At 41.5% G+C, this 12,796-nt stretch overlaps 1 protein-coding gene across 1 annotated transcript; it reads right to left on the bottom strand.

Annotated features, from left to right (window-relative positions):
* Positions 1–1,358: 1,358 nt before the first annotated feature.
* On the bottom strand, positions 1,359–10,631 carry KCNJ15 (potassium inwardly rectifying channel subfamily J member 15). Its single transcript, XM_061629466.1, has 2 exons — positions 10,580–10,631; positions 1,359–5,147 (listed from the first exon to the last, which is right to left on the bottom strand). The coding sequence occupies exon 2, from the start codon at positions 5,129–5,131 to the stop codon at positions 4,004–4,006; it is 1,128 nt and encodes a 375-aa protein (XP_061485450.1). The 5' UTR covers positions 5,132–5,147; positions 10,580–10,631; the 3' UTR covers positions 1,359–4,003.
* Between the last annotated feature and the right edge of the window lie 2,165 nt (positions 10,632–12,796).

Genomic DNA, 12,796 nt, shown 5'->3' on the forward strand with positions numbered 1-12,796 from the left:
GAATTGGGTTTTTAATCATGCAGCGAGGAAAGATCGGGTAGACATCTTAATAGCCCCTTTCTCCATCTGGTATCCCCAACTCAAGCCTAATCACGTTAGATCATCATACCTTGAGATCCTCACGCACCCCTCTCTCCGTAAAGCATTTTCGGAACTTAGGTTCCAATTGATGCCATCAGCCTACCTGGAAGGGAGGTACACAGGAATTCCCTTTGAAGAACAGAGATGTATTTTTGGGTGTAATATTCCAGAGGACATCATTCATTACTTGTTATACTGTCCGTTGTACACCGATCCCAGACAGAAATTCCTGGTCCAATTTATTTATTCCCCCCAGGTCAAATGCCCCAAGGAACTGGTAGTAGAGCTTTTAAGTGATAAAGTCAAACACGTGACTATCTCTGTAGCTAATTTCACCTTGGCAGCTAAGAAGCTAAGAGTAGCTTACGATCAGAAACAGAATCCCTGAAACTTTTAAATGTTTTATTCTCATTCGCTAGGCACATTATGGGTTGCATGGTGGATGTTTTTATTTTATTCTCTTATTGCATCTTGTGGTATTTGTTGTGCTTGCAATGGCCTTTGGCTAAAACGCAATAAACTGAAAACTACTGTAGACTTCAACGTTAAATTTCTTAATTAAAAATAAGCAGACATTTTTTAAACTTTTAAACTGCAGAAGATGAAGGTCAGAGTATGAGGCAAGGTCAGTAATAGGATTACAGGTACTCTGTGAATGTGGCTTATTTTTAATTAAATTCAACAAATTATGAGACCACTGACAGAAAAAAGTCCAACAGGACTCTGGATTTTTTTCTCTTGTTTTACACTTTAAACTCTATGTTCCCTCTGAGTGTTTTGTGTATCACAATGAAAATGTAGAGGGTTGTTAAACAAGCATTTCTGAATTCAGGACTATATGTTTTGTAAGGTTTTGTTTTGAAATGTGCTTATGGGAAGTATCAGAATGGCATAGGGGTATTTTCAATTTAACATTGTGGAATGCAAAAAATCCATGCTGGCTATAGAGTATTGTTATAAGAAACAAAAGAAACAATAAAATTACAATTAAAAGTCATGCAGCACATTACAATATCTACAACAGCCAGAAAAATCATTATGTGGTATGCCAAGACATCAGCAATTTTCAAGTGGCCTGCGGGGAAAAAAGTTTGGGAACCACTGATCTATTAATAGGACAGAATCTATCCAATGGATCCTACCTGGTAGATGAACAGTAACAACAAGCCACATATTAAAAATGAATACTTGACAGTAAATTATTCAGAAATCTTTATTTAAGAATATTAACAATAGTCCAAAGCAAAGCAAACAATGTGTTAAATGCATGGCTCTAATGCTTATAAAGGTAAAGGTAAAGGTGTCCCCGCACTTATAGTGCGAGTCATTTCCGACTCTTAGGGTGACGTCGTGCGACGTTTACTAGGCAGACTGTATATATGGGGTGGGATTGCCAGTTCCTTCCCTGGCCTTTCTTTACACACCAGCATATGCTGGGTACTCATTTTACTGACCACGGATGGATGGAAGGCTGAGTGAACCTCGACCCCTTTTACCGGAGATTCGACTTCCTCCTTCCGTTGGAATCGAACTCCGGCCGTGAGCAGAGCTTTGGCTGCGATACTGCCGCTTACCACTCTGCGCCATGGAGGGTACCTCTAATGCTTATACACTTTATAAAAAACAACAAGTTGTTGGTAGCATTTTCCCAATAACATATTTCTCTTTTTAATGTTACTATTGTTTACAACCTCCTCCTTAGATATCTATGAAAGCTTTCCTTTAAATGATGGAGAAAAAAAGAGATTCAAAATAGAATTTTAGGGCACAACATGTTCCTATTATTCAACTGACACAGCCGGATCATCTGCATTGGTGAGTACTTGATGGTCTCGCCTTGCTAGATTTGCCTGGCAGATAGGGAGGAAACTGCACTGGCTCCTGGAGCCATTTGTTTTCTTGCTGTTTTTGTTCTGGCAAAGACTAGGCACAATAAGCTTGTGAGCAGGAGGCAGGCAATTCTCGTATGTCATTGTTGTAGTAAGTGTGTGCTTCCCACTGGTTTCTTGCTCTGCTCTGTCAAAAAGAGAGACAGGAACAGAAAAAAAGAGGATCTAGAGCATAGGAGTCTCCAGCCTTTTCTGGGCCCAGGGACACATTTGGAAATCTAGGATGCTGTTATGGGCACCACAAAATACCCATTTCACAGACAAAAAACTGGCGCTGCTCAGAACCACCTCCAAAGGCAAAACATCCATATCTTCCCCACAAACAAACAAAAACACAGACTAAAAAAGCAGGCAACTTCCCCACCCAAGAAACCCAACAAAAAACTCCCAAATATCTTTGTTTTGTAATAAAATGGGAGGAGCAGGGGTCCTTGGCAAGTGCAATGGTGTGTGTGTCTGAGGATGTAATGGTGCCCATAGGTGCCACATTGGATCTGGTCCTCCCACTCTTTTAATTGGTTCTTTAATCCTTACCCATAGCACAGAAATGTACACTGGCCAAGGGGAGACACCTTTAGTCTACAACAGATGTGAGCAACCCCTGTACAATCTGAGGCACATTTTTTTTTGAGAGGGGGTGTGTGTCTACATTGGCACAAAAGGGCCTCTTGCACACCTACACACTCCAAGCCCTCACTGCACTGGGCAGCCATTTTAGAGGCTGCCTTGTACTATTGTACAAATAGTTTCTTCTCAATGAAGGGTTTTTTTAAATAAAAAAAATCCTATTTCCAACTAAAACTGAATGACATTTTCATTTTCTTAACTAGTTTGAAATCTAGGTAAATAAATGCTTACAGTGCAATTCTATGCATATCTAAACAAACTCTACTAAGTTCAATTAATCAAGGAAAGTGTTATAAGATTGCAGCCTCACTATACCAAAGAATATATAATATTTTAGAACAAACTTTTATTCTACTAATATGACTAAACTATGTCAAATAAATATATTGAGAAATCTGTCCAATATATCAAACTCCACGTATATCAACTGAAAATCAACGTGTCTGCGACAAAAATTGCCATATGACAGAATGTCAACACACAGGGAGAGAATACAGAACGGCCCAGGTTCAGTCCCTCAATATCTCCATGTACAGTTGGAAAAGACCCTAGTCTCAAGTAATGGAGAGCCACTGCCAGTCAGCATAGAGAATAATGAGCTAGATGGACCTCTGGTCTGACACAATATAGAATCATAGAATGGTAGAGTTGGAAGGGCCCCATAAGGCCATCAAGTCCAACCCCCTACTCAATGCAGGAATCCATCTTAAAGCATACCCAGCAGGTGGCTGTCCAGCTGCCTCTTGAATGCCCCAAGTGTTGGACAGCCCACCACCTCCCTAGGTAATTAGTTCCATTGTCTTACTGATCTAACTGTTAGGAAGTTTATCCTGATGTTCAGCCGAAATCTGGCTTCCTGCAACTTAAGCCCATGTAACTTCCTGTTGCTTGAGCTGTATAAAGCAGCTTTCTATGTTCCTAGAGTGGAAAATCTACATCTGTTTATTTCCAGTGGAGCTGCTGTCACTGACACATAAGAGATCCCATATGAATTTAGGGAAGAACCATGGCTCAGTGGTAGAGCACATGCTTTACATGAAAAATGGCTGAAGTTCAGTCCATGGCATCTCCAGGTAAGGCTATGAACCCACCCTCACTTCTGCAATCCTGGAGAGTCCTTGCCAATCAGTGTAGACTGAGCTTGCTGGACTAATGGTCTGACTCAGTATAAGGTTCCTTTCTAAGCTTCCTTAAAATATATTCATCTCAGTTATGGTATCTGATATACAGAATAGCCCCACTTAATATTTAAAAAAACCTTGATGATTATGATGATGTAATCTGATAAAGTGGTAAATATACCCCACATCACAGCTATGTAGATAAGTCTTTGCTCCCTTTCCATTTTCAGGGGGTGAGAAAGAATCCTTGCTGTATAATTATTATAGTTCCTGTTGGACGAGAAATCAAACTTTGCTGTGCTGTAACAACATTGTTCTGCGTGCTCTCTCTCTCTGGTCTTCCTTTCTATATTGCTCTTCAAGTTTTTGCTTTTCAGAGCCCATACTGTACAAAGCAAAATCTGCACTTCTTCTGATCAGCTCAAATTGACTAAAATCTGCAACGTACTTCCCATTCTGAGAGAGAGAAATCACCGGCATAAACTCAAAACCCCAGAATATCTCCTCTGGAACATATGATGTTCGGCTCTGGCAGACAGCACTTGTGGACTCTACTGTGGCATTCAAGAGGACAACCAGTTCAAACTCTTTTTCTTTAAGATTTTGGGGTGTAAGATCACTTAAAGGGCTGCTCTCATCTAATATATGGTAAAAAGTCAGAGGTAAAATCAAGAAAGGGCTTTCTGATGCAGAGTCAACATGGAATTTAACACTAGCTTGGTTAAGTAGAATCCTCTCTCCTTCTTTAGTTTCATAAGTCTGAAGAAGTTTTCCAGTCAGCTGGCACTGAATCAGGAGGCTCTTTCTCATATTTGCCACTCGAATTACAAGACAAAGATGTCCGTTGTGTTTGGATATGACAGCACAATGACTGAATTTAATGGTCTCAGCCCTTTTTTTGGGTCTAGCAATTTTGGCTAGGAAGGTCCCGGTGATGAAGATCTCAATCAATGTAGTGACAACCAACTGAGCAACTAAAAGGAAAATGGCATGAGGGCACTCTTCAGTGATAAAACGGAAGCCGTAACCAATGGTAGTCTGTGACTCCAAAGAAAAGAGAAATGCCCCAGTAAGTGATTCTACATTCTTGACACAGGGGGCATGACCGTCAGGGTGTTTGTTCCCTTCCAGATCTCCATGAAGAAAGGCAATGACATAGTAAATGACTCCAAAAAGAAACCAAGTCATGATGAAAGCAGCAGCAAACAGAGTAAGTTTATATCTCCACTTCATATCAATCACTGTGGTCCACAGATCCTGAAGATAAAGCAGGTAAATGCCATCGACCTTGTCAATCCTCACATTGCTGTGGCCACTTTTGGACATCACGCGAGGTTTGCTTCTCTTCACATTAGCACTGATGTTGCCGTTCACTAGCGAGGCTTGTGACATATTGATCTGTGTGGCTTCCATTGTCAGTGCCTCAGACCTAAAGAGAGAGGGGAGGAATAGTTATTTTTTAACAACAACAACAATATGAGAAAATAAACTCTATGTTTAAATCATGTGGTTATGATTACATTTCATTCATATAGGCAAAAGTCTGCTATACCCTGGAAGCTGTTAGCAGCCACATGCAATGTTGCACCCAATTAATCTCCTAAGTAGAAAGTAATAAAATTTCCTTGATTTTCATGTAAATATAAATGTCTCAGAGTCCAGAAAATAATTTTACGAATTCAATCCTACATTGTATTAAAATATTTCTCTCATTTATTATGATGGAAAGAAAGCAAGCCTCAAACGCACCCCCCCCCCACCACTAATGTATGGGATCTGATCCAGACACTCAGGAGATCAATATTTCATCAATATTAGATCAGTTTAGCTATGACTCTCCAAACCAGTCCTGTACTAATGTCTCACCTGGAAATGCTGGGGAGGGGGGGAAGATTTTTAAAATGAGCATTTTGATTGTGATTTTCACAAGTGAAGTCCCAATGAGTGCATAGCGGTGTTAGAGGGAAAAGCAAAGCAAGCAATCTTATGAATGCGTAGAGAAGAGGGTGGGAAAGAAATCTTTGCACCTGAAAACTCTTCAAGGCAGTTTACATCATGGGCCTCTCCAGTTTCAAAAAGTCAGTGGAAAACAGGAGGTAATTCACAAATGCAGCTTTCTAGCATTAGGCCCTGCCCTCAGCGAACACAGAAGGCCCTGGACCACAAGTATCTTCAAGTTTGTTTACTGTGCATCCCCGCTCAGTCCAGATGGAGATTAAGTATGCCTCTGTCCCAAACTGAACAAAGTGCACAGAAAGCAGGAGGTGTCTGTCTTTGCCAGCTTGATGGGACAAAAAAAGACACTGTTTCCAGGACCAGACAGTGGTTACGTAGTGCAAGGCCAGGGTAAGTTAGCAGGAGTTTCCAATAACAAAACTTCCTGCACTTAAATCCCCCCCCCATCCCCTGCATCCTTTGTACTTTGGCAGTTCAGCAGCTACCATTGTTTTGTTCCATTGTTTGGCTTCAAGACAGAGTTTTAATAAGTGATTCATTTTTATGAACCACAGGAGAGAGAGAAAAATACTTCTCCCTTGTAACTACTTAAAAGAACATTTCTGGAAACCAACATACTTGTAATAGACATGAGTGCCAGGCCAGGATAGCAATGTAATTATTCACTAATGCAACTTTCCTGTTTTGTCAGTAAGATAGTATTTATGTTTACACCCATAACTGAACAACCGCTGGCAGGCTGAAGGTAAATTACCATTCATTTTTATTTCTTCAGTCAGCTCACACACGACTGCAACTCTTTAAAGCTCAACATAAGATGGGAAAATACACTGAGGATCCCAGTTTTAAAAATGTTTTATGAGATTGTAAAATCAGCAATATATACATATACACACAGTGCAACACAAACAGGAAAAAGACATTACAATGTCCTGGTGATGTGAACAAGAACAATAAAGAGAGGGGGGGCACCCCATCAGAATATGCTATTTAGTCGGGATAAACTAAGGACTCAGACATAGAAAAGAGGAAATGCTAGGTAATGACATACAAATCCCTGCATGGAAAATCATTCAGGAATAAATGCATGGTACAGTTCATCCTTGTGAAAGAAATGCATTGTTCTTGTTCACCACCTTTGGACAAGAAAATGTATTGATGTTTTTAAAAGCCAACTGAGAACAGTCCTGGTGTGGAACTTTTCTCTCTGGTCCTCAAGATCTGCTGTCCAGGCTGCAGCTGGTTACTTCTCTGATGTACAAGTGGAGGTTTGGTGTGTGAGTCACCATGCCTTGTTACTGGGAGAAGACAGTAGATTCATTTGCATGAGTTGGAACTGAATGGAAAAGGCCCTTGTCTTGCAGACCGGAGTGGAGGTGGGAAAGCTCCATCTGCAGAATGGAGCTCCTCAACCCACAAGGAATTGTTGGACCAAGCTGTTTACAGTTACTCAGGGGCAAGAATTAATTTGCCAAGGCTGAGACCGAAGTAACAATCCTTATATCTTCTTTTCTTGTTTACCTACTGCTCTTTGTGTTTGCAGTTCACATTGCAAAACATGACCCAAGAATTACAAGAGAGCAAGCAGCCCTGCCACAATACAAATAAATCCACTAATGAAGAGGGCTTCAGCTTACCTCTCAAAATTCGTATCCTTCCTAGTGAATCCTTCCTGCAACCAGGAGCCTTCTGGTCTAGTCAATTTCAAGCTAAGTTCAAGGTTCTGGTTTTGGTGTACAAAGCCGTATACAGCTGGGGACCAGGATACCCCTTATATCCTCAGTTGATCACTATGCTCTGCAGGTGAGGGCCTCCTGCAGATACCATCTTATTAGGAAGTCCGCTCTGCACAACATAGGAAGTGGACCTTTAGCGTAATGGCACCTACCCTTTGGAATTCCTACTCTTTGGAATTCTAAATCAAATAATAAATAAATAAATACACAAACAAAATTCCCTCCCCTTAAATATTAGTTACCTTTTTGGTGCCTACTGAAGATCTTCCTCTTTCAAAAAGCCGTTTATGTAGAGACCTTATCCCAGTCTGTGTCTGTTGGAATTGCTTTTTAAGTTGTTTTTAAAGCTTTTTTTTTTAAAGATACCTTTAAATATGTTTTGTTTTAATATATTTTAAAGTTATGATGTTATAGAGTATTTTTAGTAATTTTGTTTGCTGCCCTGGGCTCCTACTGGGAGAAAGGACATGATATTATTATTATTATTATTATTATTACTACACATCTAAAACATTGGAGGTGGGGTGGGAAAGAGCCAACGAGCAATGCATCCTTCACAGGGAATAGCCTTCTGCTTGATGGAGTTCTCCATGTGCAGGGCTGTCTAGTTCAAGTCCAGTTTAAGGATAAAATCCTAAGAGCAGAGATCTTGAAGTCACCCATCAACAGTTGGGACCTAAACAGCAGACCGAGCAGGCACAAGTTACTTCATCGCTGTCTTTCCCACTATGGGGAGATGTATTGGATTTCTATCGAAATTATCCAAATTATTTGTAAATTTGCATCTCTACATATAAATTGACATCTGCAGTTGTGGTACTCTCTTGTTCTTTTTCTTAGTGATGCATTTCCTCTTTTTTGATTATGCACAAGTGGCCAACCTACAGAGGGACCATTTAGTTCCTTTGAAATGCAGCTCGGACTAGAAGCCATTTGCCAAGATCAGCTTGCAAGAAAAGATTTCCAGCCTTGAAATGGTGGACTGAAATATCTTCCCTCTGAAGCAGGTCTGCTGGCAGGGAGGCATTGTTTCTGCATGGCTGCTTGAAATGTCAGGTTGGGGTGGGGGCTATCCACAAATGAGTCTACTCAGGAGTTTGGATCCTAACAGGTCATTTCAAACAGCAAGCTTGCTTAGAGCTCATATATCAAAATTCCTGCCCTGAAACATCAAGGAACATCATGGCAGTGTGATCAACTTCGTAATCACTTCCTAGCACCAATTAGAAGCTCTGATGAATGCAGAACTTGGCTGGCAGAATTTTTATTGGTTCAGCCAGATGAAGTCATATTGCTCCAATCTCAAAATAACTAAATTGATTGCCTATTTGCTTCCAAACCCAGGGAAAGGTGCTGGTACTTATTTTTGAAGCCAGAACTTGCTTGGGACCCAAATACCTGGAGCAGTACCTTTTCCCACACCAACCTGCCCATGTCTTAAGATCTTCAATGGAGAACCTTCTCCGAGTACCTCCCTTAGCTCAGATGCAGTATGTGTGCACTAAGAAGAGGGACATTCATTTATTCATTCCTTTATTTGCAGTGGTATCTTGACCTTGGAATGAAATCCCCAGAAAAGATTGGCTGGCGCCAATGTGACAATCTTTTCAGTGCCAGCTAAAAACATTTTTATTTGCTCAGGCATTTTAAAGTGTGGTGTTGCTTTAGCCTGCTTTTTAGCTTTTGTAGTTTTTTATTGCCTCCCAGTCTGCAATTGTTTGATTGATGTTGTTTGATTGTATTTTTTTTTAGTAATTTCAGTGTTTATTGTACACCATTATGGAATCCATTGAATGGCCTAGAAATATTTTCAATAAACACACATACCTGGAACTGTAGACCAGATAAAAGTCATACTGTGGTGCAGCCAGTATTCCTGGGAAACACTATGGGGAAAAGAGATGTGGTGGGAGCATCCAAGACAGCTTTTCCCAACCTGGTGCTCTCCATATGTTGTTGGACTACAATTCCCATCAGAATGGCCAACGCAGCTCAGCAACATCTGGAAGGCACCAGGATAGGGAATGCTGTCCCCAAACCCTTAGAGAAAGACTTTGACCCCAGTTAGGCAGCAGTTTGTAATTTTTGTTGCATAATGCAGAATCTGATGACTTTCCCACAACAGCCACCCTGAAGAAAGGACAATAAGAACACAGGAAGCTGCCTTATACTGAGTCAGACCATTGGTCCATCTAGCTCAGTATTGTCTACACTGACTGGCAGTGGCTGTCCAGGGTTTCAGGCAGGAAGCATGCCCACTCTGTCTGAAGATGCCAGAGGGATAGAGCCTGAGACTGTCATGCAAAGCAGACGCTCTATCACTGAGCTATACGCCTTTTGGATTAGGACTCAGCATGTTAGCCCACATCTAGACCATCACTGCACCCACATGTCAGGCTCCATGAGCCAATGTCCCCACTCTGTCCCTGTTGCTGATAAATCTTTCCTTTTTCTCCTCAACTTACACAGAGTCTTCCTGCTTCCTTATTCCCCACCATCGCCATCACCATTTATCAAGACTTCCATCTCTAGATCGCATCAGAATATCCTGGAGCAAGTTTATAAAGAGAGAGAGAGAGAGAATGCAAGGGAAGAAATCCCTTTTTCCCCCTCTAGCCATTAAGCATTCTCTCTTTCTTTCTTTTTTAAGTCTTGCATTGCCTTGGGACAATAAGCCTCTGAAGACGAAGGGAGTTCTAGACCTGGGGAGCAACCACCAAGAATACCTTTCAATGTGCCCACATTGCTTGACCCTTGATTCCAAATGTTATCAGGCCCTCTTCACCAATTTAGTTGGGATACAGAGGAGATTTGTAGGGCCCAGGCTCTTTAGGGCTTTCATGTCTCAAATTAGCCCACATTAACCTTTGATGTATTTAATTACCTGCGTGAGGATTTAGCTGTGAATTTCCAGGACAATGCAAGCCATCTTCCCTAGATTGCTCCTCAGGTGGAGCAGCTCCAGGCTCTCTTACAAAGAGCAGAATTTCAAGCATCAGTCTACCTCTGCATGCCTTACAAAGGTCACAGCCTCACTCTGTCCCTCAGACAGTGATTTTTCATTTTTCTCACTGTCTTTCATGGCAGTGTCTTCTTTACTATCAATGTTATAAAGCTATACTTTTCTGGATTGCTGACCTGTTAAATAAGTATTAGAATAGCATCTCACCAGTCCTTGATGTCTTCCTCTCTCCATCTGTATTTCTTTATTAGGTAACAGTCACGTATCAGTTTAGTCACTTCCTTTCTTATCCTGGACTGGATCCCATCCGATCCTGGCTTTTTTTCCCACCCCGACTTCCTGCATTCTGTTTCTTTCATCATCTCTCTTCTCATGTGATCCTGAATTCCTGTTGTTTATATCCTTAAAGCCCACAGAAATCCATGTAGGATTTTTTTGGCTGAAGAAGTATTTTCCCCCTTTTTTTGTGCCATGCTTGTCAAAAGAGGGGATGATTGCCACGACGGGCCATCAGTACTCAATTGTGTGGCAATGATGGTAGCCCACACTGGCTGTATCAGAGGAAAAGTCCCTAAGGCAGACAATGAATTGATCCCTCAAAGGCAAGCCTGATCCCCATCTCCTCCCTCCCAACCTGACTGACTTATGTCTGGAAGCATGAAAGATTGCATTCTTTCCAAACCTCTGCTTTGTTTATTCCAATATTCTCTGTCATAATACTGGATATTCCAGTTAGCTCGTATAAATGTTCACTCCACTTTCTTCATCCTGTCAATGTAACTTGACGTACAGTGGAGTGGGCCAATGAGTTCTCCAGCCTGATTTTGAGTTGAGATGGAAAAGATGCCCTTTTGCCAGATTAGAATTCTCCTCTTGCCAGTCATCAAATGCTCCCCTCTTCTTCTCCTCTATGACACAGAGCAAAAGAAAATACTGGGTATCTCTTGGCCATGGCCATCTCCTATGAGGCACATGGTATAAATAAATTATTTGTTTGTTTTGAAGCTGGGACATGACAGAATTTAGAATAAAACAGTCATAGATCCCTATAACCTGGGAAGATAGGGCTGGGGGCTGCAGTGAAGCTAGGCATTTTCAACTCTGGCTTAATGTTTTGATGGTGGTGTTGGGGGCTTTGGACAGCCATGCATATTACTTCAGTTGTGAAGCCCACAACGAACATTTCTCTCCTTCCATGCTGCGCTCAGAGCATACAAACAAAAAACAGTTTGCCAACTTAATTTTAAAACATGCTCTGAACATGTGCAGTTTTGCATTTCACACTCACTTGAATCATAGGACCATAATGACTAGAGGAATAATACTGCACTTGCTTTTGCCACCCTGATGCTAAACATACTTACTTGGGAGGAATAAGCACCACTTTCTTGTGAGAAACTGTAATAATTCTTTTAAAGTAAACATAAAATGAGCATCTGTAACCATGTACATACCTGACTGGCTGCCCTTAGCTATAAACCCACCTTGGGTTTCTATGATGAGAAGAAAGGTGGGGTATAAATGTAATAAACAAATAAATAAATATGAGAGAGAGAGAGAGAGAGAGAGAGAGAGGAGGAGGAGGAGGAGGAGGAGGAGAAGAAGAAAGCAAGCAAGCAGCAACTAGAGTGAGTCCTGGGGGGTCCAGACATCCCCATGCTGGCTCCTGTGCTGACTGTGCTATCATCTGTTGTTTTCTAGGTGGTCATTTGTGGGGGCTCTGATCTGGAGGGCCCTGGACTTTGCCCCTGAGTTCCCACCCTAACTGCACCAATGTCCCGGTGGGCATCCATAAGGGAAGCACAGATTTTATGTGTGAATAACTTTGGATTGTATCCAATACTGCATCAGTGGGGTTCTGTTAGTGCAGTGGGATTTCTGTTTGCTTTCCTCCCCCTGTACACCCACAAAATCTGCTCTGCGGGGTTCCTAAACCCCCCAGAGTTTATTTGGAGAGTGCACAGAGAGTGGTGAATGCTGGAGGGGACGGTAGAGGAAGAGGAAGCTCCACTGCACATATGGAAGTCCATTGCACTAACACAGCTGCAGTGTTGGATATGGCCTCTTATTTATAAGATCACAGTGAGGCAATAGGTGTGAGTGTGTGAGAGAGGGAACTTTCTGTTGCCCTTAATGGGTGCCAATGCACACCTCTACTTCAGTCATCATCACCACCACCACCATTTTGATTTGTCTCATAGATGTGCTGCTTTTATACCACTTTTCTATCATGGCCCAAAGAATCTTGGGAATTGTTGTTTGACAAAATGCTAAGACGTCTGTCTTAGAGATTCCAATGCCTGCCCCACCGTGTTGTGCAGAGAACCACAATTATCAGAGAACAGGGAACAATCAATATGGAATGTTATATATAATTTTAAGGCTGAAGCATCAGTATGTCCTGAGGTGTTTGTGTTTCTTTGA

The sequence above is a fragment of the Rhineura floridana genome, chromosome 5, assembly GCF_030035675.1.
Source record: "Rhineura floridana isolate rRhiFlo1 chromosome 5, rRhiFlo1.hap2, whole genome shotgun sequence".
NCBI classification, from domain to species: domain Eukaryota; kingdom Metazoa; phylum Chordata; class Lepidosauria; order Squamata; family Rhineuridae; genus Rhineura; species Rhineura floridana.

What these genes read in the sequence shown, in the direction of transcription:
- KCNJ15 (XM_061629466.1), bottom strand. Translation starts at nt 5,131, where the DNA reads ATGGAAGCCACACAGATCAATATGTCACAAGCCTCGCTAGTGAACGGC.